Genomic DNA, 23,200 nt, shown 5'->3' with positions numbered 1-23,200 from the left:
CACAGCAGGAGAAAGGGTAAGACAAAGTTAAGAAGCCAATTACCACATAAGCCAAGAGATGAGCCAAAAATAAAGACAAAGGAGTTCCATTGGTCCTCAGGAAAGAACATCAAGCAATATCGGCGCCTGTGATATTTTAAGGGAAGAAAACGAGCTATATCTGCAAAGCAATGTCTTACAGGGTTAGACTGGGAGACAGAATGGTACACATTATTCCAGAATTATAGAGCCAGTGAAGAATAGTACAAGAGATAAAAGGAAAATATGAGGCTACACTGGATATATATTCTGGCAGCTGGACCTGTTCAGCCATTTAGCAGTGCCTCAAGAGAAACGATCAATACCTCGTACTATAGGTTATTTCTAACGGTGCCACCACAGTGATGCGGATATGCCATATAGAACTATCTTGGCTGCGGAGAGGGATGCTGGAGGATCCTTTTCTAGAGGATGCCAGAGTCGCAACTCCTCCTCCTAGGCTCGGCGATGCCACCCGTCGGCTGCAGGCATTAATGCAACACGGCACTTGGATACCAGGCAAGGAGCTCCGCTTCAATCTTCTTCAAGTAAGAAAAGTCTTAAGTCTTTTAACGACTCTCTTTTCTACGAAGTGTGGCAGGGAGCACCCCCTCCAGTTCTCCACAGCCTTCAGAAACTGTGTTACAGTCTCCACCACAGAAGAGGGATTTACTGAGACAACAAAATCCTTCTGACAGAGTATCGGCCCTTGCATAAATCTATTAAAAGGCATCACATTCAAAGTGAAAGAGTAAGGATGTCACTGTCAGCAATTACAAATTCATAAAGGCAAACATATTCACAAACTTCTGATGAAGGGACATGGTGTGCAAGGAACAAATTATAGCGAGATGTGATGTTCCTTCCCCGATCTCTTAGAACGATAAATAAAGAAGGATTTATAGTCCTGTAAAATATGTAAGGGAGATTATTCAGGGGACAGGGTCTTCATTCTGTTAGACTGACAGACACGACCCTTCTAGGCTCAAAGCATCTTATGACAAGACCTCCATGAAGCCACAAAATGAAGTGTCATCGTAGCAACACAGATGAGAATATGCAAGACTTGCTACATCTAATGCATTTTTCTTTTGACTAGGAAAACTAAGGATTTTGGCAATGTGCAGAAAGCATTTAGAAAAAGAATTAGTATTTCGTGTATCAGATTTTCTTAAAGTTCCAGACATTAAGACAAAGCTGGGTAATTGGGAAGAAATGACCATCAAACAAAACCTCCAAGCCCCTGTGCAAACACACCTAGAAAAACGGTTAACTAAGTAAGACAGAGACACTATATAGACAGAGCACCTCGGAAACATCAATAGAGGGACAACTCAGAGGGGAGGAAAAAAAAAAATCATATGGAAGGAAAACAAATTTGAGGTATATACATTCATAATGTTAAATAATGATGACAGATGTATATGCATAGATAATCCCTCTCAGCCAGTTTCATATGAAAACGTATCAACAGTTAAAAATTGAAGTCTTTACAGGTTTGGCAGTACCTTCCCACCACTGCAGCTAATACATCTTCTGGTAGAACTCAGCTCAGCAAGACAGATGGTTTTATCCTCTGTCGCATGCAGGTAAAGGCTAACTATTTAAACACGTCCAGTTTGTACGGGCTGCTATGGGTGTAGGGAGAGCTCTTGGAAATTGCTGGGGATGTCAGCAAAGGTGGTAGCTTTCAGGAGAGCAGCAGTAACAAATGGCTAAGCAGGTAACCACTGCCAGCTATAGCTGCAGTGGATGAAGGCAGGTATAAGACGTGCGGACTAATACTATGGCAACTAACTATTCCACTGATATTACCTCATTTTGAGAGTTGCATGGGGAACGTGGAGCTGTTGCACTTGTTTCACAATCAACTGTTTTCCATCTCTCTCTAAACTTTCACTTCCACAATTTTGATGCTCCAGTTGGGTAAAAGTCTTTATTTAGGAACAACCGAAAGCAGGCATTTAAACAACAAAAGGGTTTCTCTCTCTCTCTCTGGATTTTGTCAGTTGGGCCTGTGCTCAGCTCAACAGCAACATTAAATTATTGCATTTCTCAGCAGAAATTCTGTATTTTGGCAGAACCCAGAGGCTCTACACACACGCATGATAGCCAGTAGCATTTCAAGTCACCCCCTCAACGATGCCAGTCCACATGAAAAACAGGAACACTTATGAAACAAACATTAGTAAAACCTGAGTTTGTTTTGACTGTTGGATCACAAGCCAAAGACCTGAAGAGCTTTACCTTCTCCTCTGCCACACCCTTCAGTGAGACAGAGGGATGCCATCGTCTCCCTTCTCCCGCATCTCGACACCACACGTGCCAACTGTCACAGCATTTTTCACAAAACTACTGAAACACTAGAGAAACAACATTCAGCTACTTCACGAAACCCCAAATTTCTCTAGGTACAAACCAACAATAAATTGCTGCTTTCAGCAAAAGCACTTTACCAGGAATGCAACAGAAGTTTATATTTTGGTGTGTTTGGTTTTTTTTTTAAAAATTAGCATGCTACCAAAACAGAAAATGTTCACAGGTTCATTCATTAACAATTTTCCAGTTTTCCTTCTACAGATTTTATTTCAAGAACAGTGTGGTCAGAACTTCAGGCAAAGAGAAATAAGGTTTGCTTTCATTTCTGAATTATTGATCTCATCAGGTTTAAACCTGCCAAAAATTATGGCCTTAACAATAAATCACTGTAAACTCTTGAGCTTGCCAGGAAACATTACTCCAAGATTTATCTTCTTTTTCGCAAAGCCTGCATTGCCTCATAGAAGACAACCTTCAGGTGTGGACTAGTCTGTATGCACCAGTCAACACATAACATTTTTACTGTGGATTCATTTCTTTCTCCTAAAGGGGACGATGACTCCCTCATGCACACACTGCATGAGCAGGAAAGAAGTCTGCTTTGAGGATAACTACAATTTTCTGTTCCCTTCCTGCTCTTTAAAAAAGGATTCCTTAACAAGACAGAACCAGAGTTCTCTTAATCTAAGAGCTCATTCCAACAAAACACCAAGATAAAATATGGCAAGAGAAATATTTCATAAATCATATATAAAATTACTTAGAGTATCTAACAAATTACAGTCCAGAACTGCAAACAGATGTGTGTATGACTCATCTCACATATTTATTCAAACTGATTTTTTCTGAATTAATTGCAAGAGTAAATCTAAAAAAGGTATTTGTGACTAACTGAGGTATCGATACAGCTGGGGGGGTGAGGGGTAAACAAGCTTTCCAGTGCACAAGCCCTCTTACATGTTGTTTAAAATACATAGTTAATTTACTTACTCGTTCACACTTCAGACAAAATGAATATGAATTAAGACTGAAATCTTAAACAGTATACATCAATTTATGAAACAAATAACCCCATCAAAAAAACCTGAATCCCAATGCCATTAAACATTGAAGACAAATCTTAATTAAAATAAAATGCAATAATACAGTTAACTGTTGTCTATAACAACACTGAGTTTTATAACTGAGAAACAAGAAATACGTGGTTTTTGAGAACTGCAAGGTTAAAGTTAGAAGTAGATGATATTCAGAACTACATAATTTTGTTTGGTTTTACAGGAAAGATATCCAAGGTCAATTGTCCTTTTAAGGAAGGCCTACAGAATATGAGAAAAGTACATTAACAAGCTATCAAAACAAACATATTTCAAAATAGTATAGCATTAACATAACTCACCAGTATTATAGTATCTTTTAAGTTCTGTGCGTCTGATGTCTTTCAGTTGATTGTATTTTTTCTTTTTCTTTTCTTTGTCTGGAGCAGTTTCCTTTTCCCCAGCAAATTTACGGTTGTCTTCAGACGAACTGATTTGCTCCAAAATAACTTTACTTTCATCATCTTTCTCAGAAGGTGTTTTGGAAACAGGAGATCCAGGGGAATTGGCAGAGACAGTCTCGGTGTTTTGTTTGGCTTGCCTTTTCTTTTTCAAACTATGCATAAAGAAAAAACCCAAAACATTAAGATGTAGCCAACCTCTACAGATAAGTTAACCGACTTGCTAACTTGATTTTTTTAAAAATGAATTTAATATCAGAATTCCTTACAACTCAGTAAAAACCACCCACTTTGTATCAGTAACGTGGTAACTAAGACTATCCCACAGCCTACTCTTGAATCATATCACCATCTCAAGGATATCTTCTCAAGAATAACAAAAAAGGTAATAAAGTTTTTACTGTTGTTTCCTGAGGAGGAGAAATGGGGAAAAAGAAACAAAAACCACGGAAAAGTTGTTTTGTTTTGAACCACCATACATGTAAATGCAGAAACAAGATACTGAATCATGTTTTCAAGATGAAGCTTAGGATAAAATAAAACCGCAGATCATAATGTATTGTAATGCAACAGCTAACATAATTTCACAGTCAACTGCTCCTGCTTTATAAAGCATCTTGCTTTGATATAAACTTGTTATTTATTGCCATTATGTCCAAGGTTATCTCCCAGCAGCCACCCGTGCTCTCCACATCTGTTCTTGCACAACCCACACCACCTGGTACTCCAGGCACCACCCAGCAGCTCCTTCCACAACACGACCGATGTGGCCGCACACGGCTTGCGAGGGAACATTTCCCAGCTGCTAGAGCTCTTCTGAGAGAAACCTTAATGAGCTGCCTATAAATCGTCCAACTTATCACTATAGCAACAAGAATATTTTCTTTTTAGAAGACGCCTTAAAGCACAGCTCAAGTGAGAAAGATGCTTCAGGAATGCTACCACGGAATTTTCTGCTTAATCACCATCTTTAATACTGACTTTGCTTAGCGAGAGCGAAGGCTGACTTTATGAGCTGAGAGTCAGTGTCACTCAGATAGTCCTCAGTTAAAAATCAGTGACACATACCACATGAAATAAAAAAACCTAATCTACCTAGTGGTCCTTCTCTCTAGTGCATTAACTTCTTAGTTACAAGGTACCTAAGGAAGGCAGTAGTATATTAATTTTGTTGATGCTAAAAACTTTGTTACGTGCACAGGAAGAATTATGCATAGAAAATACAAAAAAATCAATGAGTCACCAGAAATGGGAAAAGGTTACATGATCTCACAGTAGTAGTTTACGTAAGAGAAAACTTAATACATTAAGTTATTAATATAATGCAGGAATTTAAGAGATTCTTCCTTCCATCTTTTATATTTATATGTTATCAATATATTTTTTTCAGGCTACAACATAAAAATTAATTCTCAAATGCTCTGTGTATTTTAGTAAGGCATTTCAGGCTACACACCTCTTTTTCCTTTTTAATAGAACATTAACACCATTTCCCAAGTTTAGAATATCCAGCTTGAGACCTCTGAAAAGGGTCAGTTTCTCAGACCATACGTGACCAACACTTTCAGTGAAACATTTCAAAAGACTGTCTTGCAAAAGCTGCACCTATCACACATGTATGTATACATATTTCTTAAATGCTTCCCAAAATACGGTAGCAGGAGATTCACATTCTGCAGCCAACTCAGTGAGGATGCTGTGGTTCTCCATTCATTCAAACCCACTGATTTGTGAGATAACCAGTAGTTGTTCTTGCTCTGCACAGCAAGAGACTTAGTGTGCGCGAAACTTTACAGATCAGGTCCTGATTACACAGGAAAACAACCTACAGGGATTTATAAGAGATAAAAGTGAATACATCTATATAACAAATTAAGTGTTTTGTTCAGACTAATGAAAATTTGCATATGCAAAGGAAGCTTATTTTTGACTAATAAGCCACAGTCCTGATCAAAGGCTGTTGTAGCAACCGCAAAACATTACAGTCGCATTGCATACACAACGTCTATATTTAGCCCTGGTAGAAATCTTTGCAAAGCAGCCCTCTACACTGAAATGGCATATCCTTACCATGGTTGTACTTGATTCCAGACTTGTAAATGAGACACATCCCTGACTTTTTACTCTACTCAACAACCTTCCTGTACATGTGCATATCACAAGGTACCCAAATCATCTGCTCCAGTAGACAAGAACTGGCAAGCACCCACCGGCAGCTCCGTTTCTACTCATGTTGCATCAGAGACTTTTGTCCTCAATTCCTAGTCTATTTGTTTTGATCACAAACTCTGTTAAGTAAGCTTTCTGTAAATATAGTATCTCAAAACAACAAAAAATCTGCTAATAGAAACATAGAACCCTTTTTTTGAGAGGAAAAAAGGAATAAAGACAAAAACCTCTCTAGAGGTCAACGGTCCTCGTGACGATACTAACAGCTTCCGCCAGTACTTTCCTTAAAACATATTAATTTGAACTAGTTTTCAAAGTTGCCTCAGGCAAGTTTAAGAATGAAGAGCTAAACCAGAACTGGTCCCTTAGTGATAGAAAAGATGAAAGCAGAAACGACCATCTGAACTGACTTCAGCGTAACTGACTGATGCTTCTCCCCATAGTGTTTAATCTTTGCTGATTCCCACATACTACAGCCCACCAAGAGCTCATCACACAACCTACAGCATCCCAAGCTCACAGCTGCTGCTGTGAATGGACAGTGCCATGGGCACTTTTCTGGCAAGAGCAATCAAGAATCTTGAGCACTACATAACTTCTATTCCATCCTCATGGCAGGCATGAGATTTTCAGATAGTGCCAAGCCTAGTCCTCCTGCCCACTGCTCCATTTCACGGCAATGACTATCCAACTCTCAAAGCAGCAACTTTGGCACTAGAAAAAATACCAGATGAGGATTGAGTAACCACGACATTCATCACAGGACTCCGAGTTACTGCAACTCTGCCTAGGGTTATGATCTCTGCTTGGATGATGCTGCTTTTAGAGGTGTCTGAAGCCTGGCCAAAATTAACCAAAATCACTCACTCTTGAAAACCCTCGACTATGATATTCCAAGGAACCAAAACAAGCTTTCAACAGCATCTGAAACCATAACAGCAGCCTCAAATTTACTGTGCCTTTTGACATTACATGTACCTTTGTAGTAAAGCAAATTGTCCTGGTTTCAGCAGAGATAGTTAATTTTCTTCCTAGCAGCTGGTGTAGTGCTGTGTTCTGGATTTAGGATGAGAATAATGTTGATAACACACTGATGTTTTTAGTTGTTGCCAAGCAGTCAAGGGCTTTTCAGCCTCTCATACTGGCCTGCCAACGACAAGGCAGGGGGGGCAAGAAGCTGGGAGGTGACACAGCCAGGACAGCTGACCCAAACTGGCCAAAGGGATATTCCATACCATATGATGTCATGCTCAGCATATAACTGGGCGGTGGGCTGGGAGGCGGTTCAGCTCAAGATCTAGCTGAGCATCAGTGTGCTGTGCATCACTTGTTTTGTATAGTCTTTTATCATTACTGTCTTCCTTTTCTGTCCTATTAAACTGTCTTTATCTCAACCCACAACTTTTTCTTTTTTTCTTTTCGATTCTCTTCCTCATCCCACTGTGAGGGAGGGGGGAAGGTGTGAGGAACAGCTGTATGGTTGTTTTAGCTGCTGACCAGGTTAAACCACGACACAAATACAAAGTCCTGTATACACACAAGGCAATTCATTATCAGCACGTGCTGGTACAGTGCAGCAGAGATTGGAGTGTGAAGAGCACAGCTGGAGGGTTTACTGCATCTTAAACACAACTCCATCCCCTTGAGGCACCCCCTCTGGCCTTCACCCACCCTTCTTTCAGACTGACCTGCACATCCCAGCAAGGCAGACTGGGCACCCACACAACCTGCCAGCCCCTCTCCTGCTCAGATTTCAAACCCATCACCTCCTGGACAAGTTGGAGACTGAAGGTCTCATCCACTCTTCTCCCAGCTCTCTGGTACTTCCCAGCTGCCATGGAAGATAGATTTAAGAACATTATTTGTCAAATTATTTCCTTTTTCAACTACTTTGGAAGATTTTGCGTGGTTTTGTTCAGTTTTAAAGGGGATTTCTCTGAATAAAACCAACATTCAGTCTTGTCCTAATGGTTATGAGAGCAAAAGGGACCTGAAGGTCAAATAAATAAATAAATGAAACCCCTCGGTTTGACCAGTGTCAGGTTTTGCAATTAAATCAGCCTTTCAGACAAAACAATATGCATCTTTTCCTGAGAATGAATAAGGTGTTATTGCAGAAGATGGGGTTTTTTCAGTATCAGAGTCAATGGAGATGTTGTGCTTCGCTAGGAAAGTTGCTGGGGGAAGGAAGAGGGAGAGAGAAAAAGGAAGGGCAGGAACAACAAACAGCTTATCTGCAAAAACACCCCAGTTTCTAAAGTCTTACACATCTGTAATTTTGTTTGGACACCAGATTATGTTTTTCAAGCTAGTTGGTTCTGACAGGCAAAACATTTCTTCCAAACTTATAGAGAGGCATCCTTTTACAGCTCCTCACAATGTTTTCTGAGTAACAACTGATAAGCCATTTTCTAAGTCTGTCCAAATATAGAGAGTTTCCCAGTAAAAGTTTTCAGTCTGTTGCTGTGCACAGTGGACAGCATGGGGGCTTTTCCACTGAGTCCCATGACAATCAGAGGAACTAGTTCTTAATGGGCACTGTGAGCTGGCTGCAGAGATCTTTCAGGCATCTATTCTACAGAAGGAACAGGGGTCAGAAACCTTCTGCAACACAAAGACCATTCTCATACCATTTAATAAAGACTAACGATCTGAAATGGATGTAATCTCAGAATAGGCAGGTAAAAATACAAGGCTAGCAGTGCTCACTTAATTTGCAACTGACTGCTTAACACCTTGGGCACTGACTTGCAGGAAATGAGCTATGAAAGTTTTCAAGAAATGGCCTACTTCATCTTCCAGACCCAAGTCTATTTGACTGCCTATGAAAGGTACATAAATTTGCATTTTTAGAATAAAACAGCCTGAATTTCCCATTACATTAACTAGGTAGGTGGTTAACGTAAAAACAAAACTGATCAGAGAAAGGAGGGATGATGTTATCTGCACAGTTTCACTAGAAGACTACAAGCAACCAGTAAAGCTACGCAACTCTGACACTCAGACAAAGAAATGGAAATTTGACAGTATTTTTTCTAGAAATTCCATTTGATTTTGGTTAACACTTATTCAACAGAGATGCCTAACAAACAATTGAATAGGTCCTCATTTGATATATAATAATTAATCACAGACAAACAGCACTAGGTCCATATCACAGGATGTTCTAAAAATCTCCTAGGATAATAAGGCATGATTTTTATGATGTATTAGACTAATAAAAATCATACAGCATGGACAACTCTCACTTTAGAAACAAAAGCATCTAACAAAGTGGCCTTCCAAAAAATATAAAAGAGAAGGGGGAGGGGAGGGAGAAGAAATCTTCATTTTATCTTGAAGCTGACACAGTTTTCCTTTGGGGAAATTTTCCACAATGTGCATCCTCTAAAACATGCCTTGATATCTGGCACACAATCAGCTTAACATCCTGCACAGCACAAACAGATCATGTTCTACAAATGCTGGGGTTCTTAATCCATTTATGCATATATGCAATAAGATTAACAGAACTTGTGAAAAAGAACTTTAAAACACTTCAAACTTCTTAATCTGTTTTGTTCTCATCAAGATTCCTGTTAATTTACTTTGTATATAAATGATATACACCCCAATTATTTCATTCAAAATTAACTATTTTCATCTTAATGTAAATCTCTGGACTCAATATAATATGTACTAATCTCTTTGTACTCTACATGCCTTTCTCCGCCCATCCAGAACAGCTAAATAAATCAGATTTATTAAAAGAACCCCTGTGTACAGAAACCTTACAGTAAAAATCCCTGTTAGGCACCCACTGGTCTGATCCCAGTCAGCTATTCTATTCCAGCTCGCACAGATCATCCATCTCCCCTTCACCCCGCTCGGTGCCAGTACGACTTGGCCAGCTCCGGGCACGGCTGTGCTCTCATCCCATCTGACGTAACCTGGTGAATAAACCACCTCGGGCAAAATAAATCATTACTGCCTGCAAAGCCAAAAGAAGTCAGACTGCTTGCCAGACTGTAACACTTCACTCCCAACTTCCTCAGTGTAGCTACTTTCACTTCACAACACAAATGAACAGAAAACCATTCCTCCTCAGTGAGAAGTCTTCCTAAAACTAAACATCACCCACCACACAAGAAAGCATGCTCCATGAAACACCCGCCATTTCAGGCTGGTATGCATCCTGGTTTGGAAATGAGCAAGCCACAGGGCTGTACCTTTACCATTAAAACAGCATTGCCTATTAAGGCAAAAATAAGAGCACACTTTTTTTGAGAGATTTAAACAATTAACTGCAGGGGGGAAAAAACACAACATAACTACAAAAAAAAAAAAGTAACTCTGGAATAGTTATCAAGGACAACAGCATGGTTGCAGTATGGTGGTTCCAGGCACTGAAAAGTATCCATACGCTGGGCATTCCAAATGACACACAGCAACTACGGAAACCTCTGATATTAGCAGCACAGGACAAAGCTGGAAATTTCCACCTTTATTGGAACTCCTGTTGCTAATTTACAATAAATACCAGCAACAGGTTTCACACATGGTCAGTCATCAGCAAGGCTCAAGAAAAGGTGGCATGCTCCAAAGAGTAAAGCACTGTACTGACAGTCTGGGTATGTCTGTTTTCTTCCCGATGCCATTAGCTTACAAAATCAAGTCACTCTACCTTTTTTTCATCATCTGTGACATGGAGGGAAGGATTTGTAGTAAAGTAGTTCTGATATTTTAAAGACATTGTACCTTCTGATAGAAAAAAGTTCTTAGATTAAACGAAAATATGTTCATTTTCCCCCCAGCCTTCTGACTGATACCAGGAAATTTTAAATATCCCACTTAAGCTCTCATGGGGTTTTTTGGGTTTTTTGTTTGGTTTTTTTTGGGGGGGGGAGGGAATAATCACAATTTCCCAGGGTAAAACTCAAGAGAGTTCTGAGCTGTCAGAAAGTATTTGTTTCCTTAAATTTAAGAATACAATGTTCCCACACAGCTTAATAAACTTTCTATTTGCAAAGGCAAAAAGTATCCCCATCTTTTCTGTTTACTTAGCAAAAGAGGTTAGGATGTGTTCAGCATTTCATTACCGTAACAACAATTTAATAAAATCTTTTCCACAGGGAAAGGATTTTGGAAAGCTGTTTTGTTTGATTTGTTACTGCAAGCTCTCAAAGAACAGCTTTAGGCAGAAGGCAAAATGAAGAAATCCCTCCCTTCAGATGACTCCTTTAACTTTGCCTCAAGTTCCCATAACAGGCTTGTTCAGTTAAACCCTCGCCACAAACCTATCTTGTCACAAATACCAACTTGACTCTTACCACACTCCCATCCTGCCCCTCCTCTTCTCCTCTGCTGATGATGCCAGATACTTTCTCTGGCTGTGGTGTTCATTAATCACCCCAAACCGCTCCTACACATGCAACGAATTCTTCCCAAAGTGGCTCAGCAAGACACTCTCTCCCTGCACCGAAGCCCTGGCCAGGGAGGAACAGCCTTGCCCTGTCACCTCCAGCCAGTGCTGGGCTCCAGCTGCTCTCCCATGCTCAGTGCCAGCTCCCAGAGCCACCACTCCCCTTGGCAGCAGCTGGCTGAAACTGTAAGAAAAAGGGAACTGCAGTTACACGGCAAAGGAGGATGTTACAGGGAAGCCGCACAGATTCTGCACAGGAGAGTCATACCATCTTAAAAGTATTAAGATTATTTAATGAGGACAACAAGCACGTGGTAATAGGGCTGGCTGAAACACATCTCAAGTTCTCCCTGAAACTTGGACAAACTCTTCTCTCCCTGCCTCAATTGAACACACTTCAAGAAACTCAAATTCCATGAAACAAAGGGGAAGGCCCTTTTAAATTAGTAATTGATTAACATAGGGAAACAAAGTGCAAGAATTGCGAACGACCCAGAAGAAGAAAGACGACGACAGGGTACACGGACAGCTGTGGGGAGATGTGTACCACTCCATAAAGTCATCACTGCACACCCACCTTCTCAGATCAGGTAAGTACCAAACTGCTGATAATACAGAACCAGTTTTAGTATTGATTAAACTGGCTTTAGTATTGATAAAACAGTTGGAAGGAAATTTAGCACTCAATGACTCAAACAGCAATAAACATTTACAATGAAGCAATAAAACTGTAGATGAAAATCAATGGTTAGTTAAAGCAAAATCCATGGGAAACGTGCCATACATCATGCAGCGGTAACACAGCTGGAACCCACCTACAGGAAAAAACCTCAGAGAATGGTATTTTAGTATTTCTTATATGAGAAATACCAAGGGCACCACATTAAATTCTTTCAAGAAATACTTTCAGATAAGGTGAAAAGCTGCTAAAAATAAGTAGCTTAGGCATGCTGTGTTTGCCAAAGATGTAATCAGGTACAAAAAGCAACTATGAAAATTCATCGTTGCAGGGCGGGCCTATGAAGGGCTATGGAGAACAGAGTCACAGGGATACAGCCTTTCCTTTTTTATTGCTTAGCAAGTGCCTACACCACAATCTGCTAGAAGCCTGTACACCTGTGGGCACACTCTTGAAGGATCCCTGCATACACTCACCTTTTTATTTTTTCCTTCTTAAGCTTCCCCAACTGGCCTCTGGCAGAGAGAAAGCATGCTGACTGCAGTGGTATTGGGACAAAAAAGCACAGCAAACCCCTAGGACTCAGGAGGAGCAGAGCACAGAACTATTGAAGGAAAAGCTTGTAGCTCAAGAAGCTTTTAAGCCACTTTTGTCAGCAAAAGAAGGCACCTCTCTCTCTGCTCACCATTAATCCTGTCCCCAGGAGTTGTCCCCATTCTTGCACACAAGTGTTTGTTGCGGCTCCACAGGGACCAGATCTGGGAAATTATCTATGTTAAACATAACCCAGCAAAAGTGCCAATACATAAATTACTTTTTCAAAATTGGATCACTCCCCCATTAGACCCCACTTGGCTGTGCAAACATTTGTATCAACGCAAAGGAGAAGGCCAAAAGAGGAGACAAAACTGCTCCTCCAAGCAGCAGTGCCAGTTCAAAGGCACTTTGCCCAGACCAAGGGGCTTGTCAAGCTACAGCCTTGCTTATTCTCTGTAATGTTAGGCTGAGTTTAGCAAAAAGAGGAAGCCAGAAAGTCAAACCAGACACAGGCCACGCCATGCCCAACAGACCTCTGGACAGGAGTACTGAAGCAGTTGTGGCAGCTTCTTCCCACTTATCCAGAAAAGGTGCTTTGACGTTGGGAAATTTTCATGAAGGTTTGTGTTGCGAGGGCTGGGAGACAGGCAGCTTCCCCTGCTGCAAAAAGCAAGGAAACAGTGACTCTGCTTCTCCAACAGCAGCAGGGAAGAAAAGAAATCATTGTTTTCTTCATAAAGAGGATCTTAATGTTAAGTAAGTTGACTCAACTAGGTAAGTAAAGTCACCTGGCTAACTCTGCTGACCAGCGAGGTTGGAGGGGTCTGAAAGTAACCATGCTCAAGAAGTCAGTGGTCAAACACAAGTCAAAAATTCAATTATTTCTTTATTTAAATGACCACTGAAAGGGATATCTTAGGGAGACGACTGAGATTTACAACATCTGTCTGCATTAGCTTTTGCTTTTATTTAAAAAGTTACTTTGTAAATTGACATTTAAATGTCAAGGCTCTCTGCATCATTGCACCATTCTACAGAAGTAATACATATGTAAATAATAGTAGTTTGAAAAAAAAACAAAGAAAAAAACATACAGCTTCTTCTTTTATTATTATTTATAGAGAAGACCAGGATGAAAAAAAACCAAACAAAATCCCACTAAAAACGAAGCCAAACTACTGGTTTTAAATGCTAACTTTCACGATGACGCAATTACCCAAATGCCACCATGTATTTCCCAGGGATTCTGTGAATCACATCTGGAGCTCATAACATAAGAGACGATGTACACATGCTTACAAACAGGTTGCAAACTCATTTGTTCAGGAACAAAATTTACAGAAAGAAGCATCATGACACAAGTGGAGAAAGGTTCTATTTAAAGTATTTCAGAGCAATTGTTAAAAAAACCCTCAATCAACCCACTTGTTGTCTCAGTTCTATGTTTGCATTCATTGTCCCCAAACAACTTGTAACCTATTTTGCATGTTGAGCAGTTTAATTGGCTTCCTGAATAGCATACCCATTAACTGACACTCACCCAGCACAGAAGAGGAAATGCCCAAGCGCACTGAAGAACTTGTTACATGGATTAAAGTTCAAAGAAACACCCAGCAATGCTGATAATGGGTGGGAAAATGAGGAATCTGTAGCTTTAGCATTTGGAATAATAAGCGATATTGTGTGCTACAATGGATATTTCGTAAGTGAGAATGATAATCCCCCTCCACCCAGAGGAAGTGTTTGCATCAATGCTTCTATACAAAATAATATGGCACCACCTTTTTAATACTATGGTCAAAAGATCATTAACTATGAGTGTAAAGATGACATGACAGGGTAGGGCTTTTCTACAGGGACAGTTACATGGCATGCATGTACCAATGCAACTAACTTCCCATATGCGTATACCTTAGGCTAAAATGAGTATTTGACATGGTCTGGTATTTTTCAGCAGCTATATCATTATACTAGTGTCGGAGGTCCTCCATTATGTTTACACTTGCAGGAGACAAAGCCTGTGTTAATTACTACGTCTTAAAATGTCTCTGTGGTTTTTAAATCAAATATTTAATTATTTATGCTTTTTTTTTTTTGATGGAAAAATAGTTTGGATTTTGACATTTACTCTTCAGCTGAAACTTTAAACATGCCATCACAATGTTTATGATTGGAAGGTGAAAAAGCAGTTACAGCAGGGGAAAAATAAAAAGTAAAAAGTAAATCTTGCCCTCCATCAGCACGTTGGAAGAAGACATGACAGGAGGACACAAAAAGTTCTGCTTCATCTCCACATTCTCCAGACAGTCCCACACTTCAGGCAGACACCAAACTAGAATAATAAGCTGAGGAAATGAGAAAGTTACAATGCTCTTGAATTTGATCTTATAAGGCAGTCCCTCTGCTTAACACAGAGTAGCCTTGCTCCCGGCAGCAACCACACACACCCAGGCTGCAGCACGGCCGGGGAGGGTTAAGCACTGCCTCCTCCCCACAGAGCCGGAGCAGGAGGGTGGTGAGGAGAAGCAGGCCAGCTATCTTCAATCCCCTGCTGCGTTCAAGGACAAGGGCCTCCTAGCAAACCCGGCTGGCCAGAGCCAGATAAGGCAGGTGCTCTGCAACATCCCGTCCTGCCGCCTGCCACTGTCCCCCCTTGCCCATTCCCTTCTGGGCAGGGAAGGAGAGCTTCCTGGCCTGCTGGGTCCTACCCCTGCTACGGCAGGTGGGTGGGGAGCTGCTGGCCTCCCCTTCTCTCCCATGCCCTGGCATTTCACCCTGCAGCAGCAGTGCCTTGGACCTGCTCCCACCACCCTTGCTACACTATGCTCCTGCAAGCAACTTTCACCATTCTATTAAACCTAAGAGTATGATTCTTCATATGCATAAAATTGCTCAAATGAATCAGTTCACATGACCAGAGTCATATGTTGAAGTTTTAAGACACACTGTGGGATTGCCAAAAAAACCACAAAAAAGCACGTGGGGGGGGGGGGGCACGTTTGGCAGCATTTGCAACACAAAACACTTCTATAATAACAAAAAACTCGTCTCATCCTCAGGCAAGCAGAACTGCTACATGCAGCACCTGCTGTGGTCCAGGTGTAAAGAGTAGCATCATCTTTTTAACACTGATATTGAACATACAGATAAATCTTCTGCTTAAGGAGATTTGACTTTTAAAGACTGATTGAAATGTGATTAACACTTTGAAGTCATGTATTTATAGAAGCATTACTGAAAGCAAAAATCCAGCAGCTGACAGAAATGCGCTGTTAAGTGAAATACAGAAAATATAATTTAAACTAAGTTTACCTGTGATTGGCTAGATGTTAAGTTTACTCCTACTGAAATAAAAACAGCCACTCCAGAAAAATAGTGGTAGAAACCTGGAGGTATTATCACTATATTAAGTGCTATACAAGACAAGTTCTCTGTGCCAGAGGCTGCTGTCTGACAGGAAAATACTCAGTGCATTAAGACACTTAGAGAGCTGATTTATGGCTCATTTACATTACAAAGGTTTTGCAGCATAAGGACAATTCTCTCCCTCCTCTCCAAATTCCCAACCAGTTCTGCTCCCTGGGATTTTCTCTCACACAAGTCAACAGGACAAATGCCACAGACCTCAATGGAATAGCATGAAAAGACTTACAGCATAGCTAACATACATGCTTACATTTCAGATGATCCTAGGAAACACTCCCTGCCCAGACTACAGAGTAGGACAGAAAAAACCACCACAAACCTACACTTACAACCCACCTCCCCATAATCAGATCGGCAGGAGTGAGGCGGGGAGAAACCCCTTCCAAACTCAGGCTGGAAGCTGGATTAATGCTGAATGCATGAGAGCTTACCAGTCTGTCACCATGGGGAACCTAATGCCATCAGGAATATCCACACAGCATCTTACTCTGGTCCAAAGCCCCAGAGAAGGGGGAAAAAGCTTCATTTCCTGGGGGAGGCAGGAGTGGGGAGCCCAATGCCCACAGGCACACAGCAGAAACTGTGGAACATGCAATTAATAGTTCAAATACAGCGCAAGCAGTCATCCAGTGTCCCCGCACAGGATCCACAGCATTCCTTCTCTTACCGACAGAATTCCTTTAATTACCTAGATAATGCTTTCCAATCCCTCAGACAGAGGGGAAAAAACTGCCTCTCTCCAAAGCACATTCCTGCAGGTATCATTCATATCCTTCCCTTTAAACATGCAGCACCACTACCAGAAATAGACCATGCCACCATCCAAATCAATAATCCAATGTAGCCATGTGGCACATGCCAGAAATGAACAGGCAAAAGTCTTGAATCACAGCAGCAGATAAAAGGCAGGCAATTTCATCTGTGGGCAGGAACACCAGTAACCTTCCCTGAAGGGTTTTCTTCAGTCCAGCAAACTCTAACATGATGCTAACTCTTCTCCTTCTCAAACTACCGTACACGCCACTCCCTACTACCATGTGGTACAAAGCACAGGAGAGCTGACCAGAACCGCTGCCACAAGGGGATTAGACAGCTGGGATTTCTCAGAGAACAAGATGATTAACAGAACCACCAAAAAGTCAGTACCATTAGGCATCTCTTTAGGGGTGTGCCTCCATGTCACTTAAAAAAACCCTCTGGCTGCTTCTGGAAGGGGGCCTTCATGCCACAGCAGCTCTGCCATCCATAAGAGACATGGCAAAACTAGAAGACTGAGTGGGACCACCTCTTTCAGTAGCATCTTACACAGCATCGCTTTAAAATTGACCATGGAACCACACATCTGCCAAGTATTAATGCTAAATTTCCTTCAGTGTTTAAGCTAGGCTTAGTTTTAAAACAGTTCACTGCAATAAAGCAGAATTTTATGGAGTAGGTCCTAAGAGCAGGAGAGAAGACACGTCTGGGAGGCTGAAGGGACAAGAGCATGCCCACAGACACTACAGAAACAGTGTAATTGAAAAAGGTAATTATATCAGTTTCCTACAGACAACAGTAAAAAGTCTGTATCTCACCTATCCAGAAAGTCACCTTTTGAAGCCCCCAAATTTTATAGCCTTTAAGATACAACACCTTTAAAACCCTCTAAGAGCAAAAAAGTAAACAGCAGGGCCCATCGGGAGCCTCCAGCACACCCCTCATGCCCAGCACATGCAGCTGCAAGGAACGGGAGGCAGTCAAAATGCATTACAACTATGTTAATAGCAGCTCTTATCAAAACTGCACAGACTCCTACATCAGAAGGCCTAGCGTGTAACTATTTATGTTCTAAAAAGAAGGCTAAATAAGTTTCTTTTTTTGCAGTGTCTTTTTAAAGGCTGATAAGAGACACCCAAAGGTCCCTTTGGGAAAAGCGGATACAAGGTCATTGTATGCTTGCTGCCTAACAAGCCAGCCTTATACCTATCTTGCAAGGTGATTAGTGAAAATTCTGAAATTGCTGGTGTGAGACAGCATGCTTGAAGATTAAATAAACGGAAACTCTTTTCTCTGTATATTCTGTGATATAGCTCTCAAAGAATCAAGAACATCATGAAACTCCGCCTTTCTTCTCTTTCCTAAAAAAAAAAAGCCTCTTTATACAGAGCCCACACTGTTACCAAGTCTCACTTCACATGCAGAGGGAAGTGAACGGGTGAGGAGATTAACCATGCTTTCCATCTTATGCAAGCTTTGTATCTCCATAAATAGCATTTCTGGTACTGGAAAATTTTGAAAAACCCTGAAGAAAGCCTCAGGGCCCCATTAGATACTTTCACTAATTCTGTTACCCAATAACAAAATTATTTTTCAATCCTAAATGACTCCACTACTCTTGAGGATGAAAGCACTGGAAAGAACCGAGGCTGCAAAACCACTGCCTTGTTTATGCTTCCCAGAGGAAGCACTCACGTTGGGAATAATGCTGTGATTCACAGGCTAAGTAGAGGACGGTAATTCATGCTCTTCTGCTAACACTCATCCTGCACCACAGAATTACAAGACCACTACTATAAAAACCTCAGGGTCCAGAAAGCAACAGCAAAGCAAGATGAGGAAACAGTTCTCAAGCTGTTGAACATACTTTTGTCTTGCACTGCAACACTCTTCAGAAAAAGCAGGTTCAATTTCCCCCCGACTTTCATGCTCCAGGTTTATATCTATGATAAAAAGAAAACTTTCCTTTTTTTTTCATATATACATACAACAATGAATTTATGAGCAATGTCTCTCAATCATCTGAAGGATCTGACCAACCTCCCAAAGCTCTACTTAAAAGCTCCTGGTGCTGCTGTCTGTGGAAGTCTAGACATTCTTTAATGTCTGAAAACTACAACGGCTGCAAAGGACAGCTGAAATACTAACCTCCACAGCAGCAGGCAGAAAGGCTGCTAAAAACATTGAAACCTCTCCATTTTAAGTAACTGGAAGGCAAATCACAATATTGTATGTTTCAGAAATTTTTTTATGGCTTCTCGCAGCATCAAACATAGCAAATCGACTATCCCACACATATACCCCTAAATTACAGAGCAAATAATATCCATTGCACCTCATAAATGTGAAGTAGTGATATCTTCAGCCTTTTCTTAGAAAATAAAATGTCTCAGGCATACATGTTATTGGTCAAAACAATACAAGTAAAATGCAATACTGTTTTTAGTTTCAATAACAGGATTATGAGGTAATGTTTATATGTCTGGAAGCAGAGCTAAGAAATTTCCATTATACAGATGAGCTGAAATGATGTATTATTTCCTAGAGTCATTTAAAAAAATTTAAGCATCTCCAGGATCTTGGCTTGACTATTCTTCACGCCCAAGATAAACCTCCACAATGGTTTGTTTTAAAAACAATGTGTGGAAACTTTTCCTTCTAAAAGCAAAAAATAAATTATGGGTGCTACAGGAAACCTGAATAAACATCAACACTTTAGCTCAGCAGAGCAAGAACAATTGCGAGGAGATGACTGCTAGAGAACCAGCGATCTGAGGAGCACCCAACATTTGAAGCCTGTTGCATGGATATAATAAGCCTGGCCAACAAGAAAAGCACCTAACAGAAGAACCTATGACAAAGTCTCACATATAGGAGATGCCCTCAAGAAAGTATGTTTGTGCATATATTCTTACCTGGGTTTCCTTCCTAGCTACCACTGATATCCTCCTTTTCCACACATTCCCTCTGTGTTCGCTGCGTTTTTCTCATTTCATCACCTTCCTACGTCTTAATAGTCACAGGAATGAAAAGCATGAACAGTACAAAAATCTGAACATGGGAATAAAACAGAACAAAGCCACAAAAATTCCAAATGAGATGCTAATAAATGTGTCACTTTGTAACATGCAAAAGACTGACCAAAGGAGTGACCATAGTGTGTTAGACCAAGGGTCCATGCAAGCCAACATCCTGCCTCCCACAGGAGGCAAAAGCAAGGACCAGGGAAAGACCTTAACAGTAAGACAGGTATATCTGACTCCTTCTCCAGCTAAGCTTTCCAGACTCTAGCTGTTTACAGCTCAGCAACTATGTATTAATGATTCCCACTGCCATGGGTTGTGAATGTTTAAAAGGAAAGCTAATGTTAGGTCGTAAACAACTAATGTGATTGGAATACCATATACTATTTGTTATACTGTTTACTTATTTTTAGGTATTAAAAATAATTAGGAGAAAAAAAAGCTGTAGAGCATGGTAACAAGTAAATTATAACTGTGCTAAGCACTCATACATATCTTTTTAAAATCTTAGTTTTAATGTACAAATCTTAATTCTTATGAATGTAAATTTAGGTATCTAAGGCAAGAGTCTAAATTAAATTAAAACATGCTGTGAATTCCTTTATTTCCCTTAAATATTCATGTCTTAAGGCAACAAGAGGTGAACATAAGGTTGTACAACTGGCTTCAGGTTCTGACAGAGTATAAACAATCTGGAGCTAAAGGGATTCTCTACCTAATCAGATGGGCTTTGGACTAGGTCCCAGACATTGATGTAGTTTTTTCAAAAGAATGATGGTAACAAAACCAATGTAAATTCAATAAATACAAAAGCACCCAAAATCCAGTGAGAATATTTCCCTAATACAAGCACTTCATATTTGACTTCAGAAACCTGGCGCTCAGATGGTGACCAAAAAAAAGAGACTGAGAACTAAAATCCATAATTCCCCTTGAAACTATTAAAAAAATCATTCAATTTAAATACCAGTTTTACAGTTCATCTCCATACAGCATTCTTCAGATTTAGGTCACCACAAGTTGGAGACATAACTATTAATGTAAGCATCTCGGCTGACATGTTGAAAAGTAACATTTTTTCAAATAAAGTACTACTAATTTGTTGTTCTCTGCTAAGAAAGTAGTAGAGAGCTACTTGACACAGATCATATAAAGCATCAAAAATGCTGAGTAACCCACAGTGAGGAAGGTTAAGAGACACAGAAAACTTGAAACTAAAAGCCCCTTTTGTCATTCTTTCAGAAAACTACTCAAACTCTTCCCGTCAAGTTCTCATCTCCTAGAACTTCTTGTCCAAATATATGCAGTATCACACAACACCACATGCAAAGCAATTCCAGTTTCAAGCTGTGCATTCAGCGTTCCAGACTACTAATTGGTATTCTAGGCAATTCCTTCCATGTGACATACTCACTCATGTTGGTAATTTCTTTTTAAATTAAGTTAAAATTTTAATAGCTATTCATTTCACGAGGTGAAATACCTCTGAACCTGACCCTATGCAATGGGTGGGGGAAACCTGAGAGGTTCTCCGTTCTGTAAGGAGAGAGGGAAGATAAAGGAAGCACAAGCAGAGGGAAATGGTAAGTTGTACCACAGTTCAAGGGCACATAATCACAATAAAAAGCACCAAACATCAGAGTTGTCAGGGACCCAATACACCTAGATGTGCCATTGTACATCTATATTACACTGCTGTACCATTTATTTTTGGACTTGCTGGACACCAGGACAGACTTCACAGCAAGAGGAGACAGAGTTCTTTGCAAGAGCTGGCATAATATTGGTCCATTTGGGAGCTAATGACACAGAAGGCAACAGAAGTGCCTAAAAACAAGGTTTGAAGAATTAGGCAAGAAAACTCAACTACACAGAAGTGTCTTTCAGTAGGAGTAGCAGTCTTAAATAACTACCTATTGCATAAGAGAATTTTATGCTTGCATGTTGCTTTTATACTTCTTGTCTGTTGAACTCCCACGAGCTCTAACATCTTATCTGCATAAGGAATCTAAATTGGTCTTTTAAAAGTTTGTAGAGATTTCTATTTTGTTTGAAAAGTTACTTGTTTCATTTCTTGCCAACTAAGGCAAAAAAATAAGCTCTTTATCACAACACACAGTGGGTAAGTAGCAACAATGGATGATGAGGGTTTCATTTCAGCTCCACTTGCCATAGGGAGAGGAAGAGACCAGGGAAAACTGAGGCACTCAGACCATGAAGATCTGTAGAGGAAAGATACAATGGCTAGGTGCTCCCTTCTATAGAGAAATTTTAAGTATTTTAAAGGATAAATGTTTATTTAGAAGACTAAATTTGGGGGACAGAGATGCAGGCAGTTATTTCATGTTAATCTTGCTTCCTCTCCAGCAGTTCAGGAGCTGGTTTGTCAGCACATAACCACCACCATGCTAACCACTTCAAATATTTTGGGGTTCTCAAGCTAACCTTTCCAACGACTGCTAGTGTAACCAGTCAGACACTGATCACCACCCCTACCAAAAGCTGTCCAGGAGGGCCCAAGATCACACCAGCCTGAAGGCCAAAAGCTGCCTTCTGATGGGAAGTCAGAATGAGATGCTGGCAGGGCAGTGAGGCTGCTGCTCATCCTGGTGTTCATGCTCACATGCTCCCTTGCTCTGCCAACAGAGAATTTGGGTTTCCGTTAGCAGGAGCTTAAGAGAAAGAGCTATTATCTCCCATTTTTCAGTTAATGCTTTTGTCCTTCTTAATACCACAACAACCCTTCCCCTCACATTAAAGAGTGAAGTTTTCTATTAAAATTTGTGTATTTTCATTAATATAGTCTACAAGGTAGCTATAAAACATTGTATTTCATCAGCATTGGATACGTTTTCTCCTTTCTAACCAGGATATAAGCAGGATCCTTCTTCTCAGCCCTGGGTGGAGCAGAGCCCTTTTCCCCACCCTCCTGACATGGAGCACAGTTTTCCTTCCTGCTGACAAAAAAATCTAACCCTTTTCCCATTCTCTTCCTTGGTAAGCAGCAGAGTCTTCTCCCATGAACATCTGATCACAGGCCCAAATAACAAGATTCAGGTAAAGGTGGGGGGGTAATAAGAGATAAGAGGGGGGAAAAAAAAAACCCAGTAATGGAAGTAGAGGGGCGCGTGCATTGGGGAATCAGCTGAGGTTGCTCTTAGCTTAATAAATATGAGCCCAAGCTGGCAGGGAAAGCAGGGTGTTTGAAGTAGCACACAGAACAGGACGAGGGCCAAAACGTATTAAACTTGGGTGCTTAAATTTAAGGACAGAACAGGTGTCCACAGATTCTAAGATATGAAATAACCAAAACTGACAGCAACATCAGAGCATGCACGTGATTAAATCATCTTGGTGTCCCAATATCAGGCACCTAA

General features: G+C 40.6%; 1 protein-coding gene across 10 annotated transcripts in view; it reads right to left on the bottom strand.

Annotated features, from left to right (window-relative positions):
- The window catches only part of NCOA7 (nuclear receptor coactivator 7), a 101,142-nt gene that overhangs the window by 49,930 nt on the left and 28,012 nt on the right, over positions 1 to 23,200 (bottom strand). For 5 of the 10 annotated variants that reach the window (XM_054819023.1, XM_054819033.1, XM_054819024.1 and 2 more), the window contains one exon: positions 3,734 to 3,987. In XM_054819023.1, coding sequence (XP_054674998.1) covers positions 3,734 to 3,987 — 254 coding nt within the window. Of the gene's footprint in view, positions 1 to 3,733; positions 3,988 to 4,550; positions 4,621 to 23,200 lie in introns of those variants that run through there. The other 5 variants (XM_054819022.1, XM_054819027.1, XM_054819028.1 and 2 more) reach the window with 3 other exon arrangements.

Source organism: Grus americana, chromosome 3, assembly GCF_028858705.1.
Source record: "Grus americana isolate bGruAme1 chromosome 3, bGruAme1.mat, whole genome shotgun sequence".
NCBI classification, from domain to species: domain Eukaryota; kingdom Metazoa; phylum Chordata; class Aves; order Gruiformes; family Gruidae; genus Grus; species Grus americana.
Note: the sequence above shows the minus strand (reverse complement) of the source record. Positions and strands in the feature narration are given on the sequence as shown.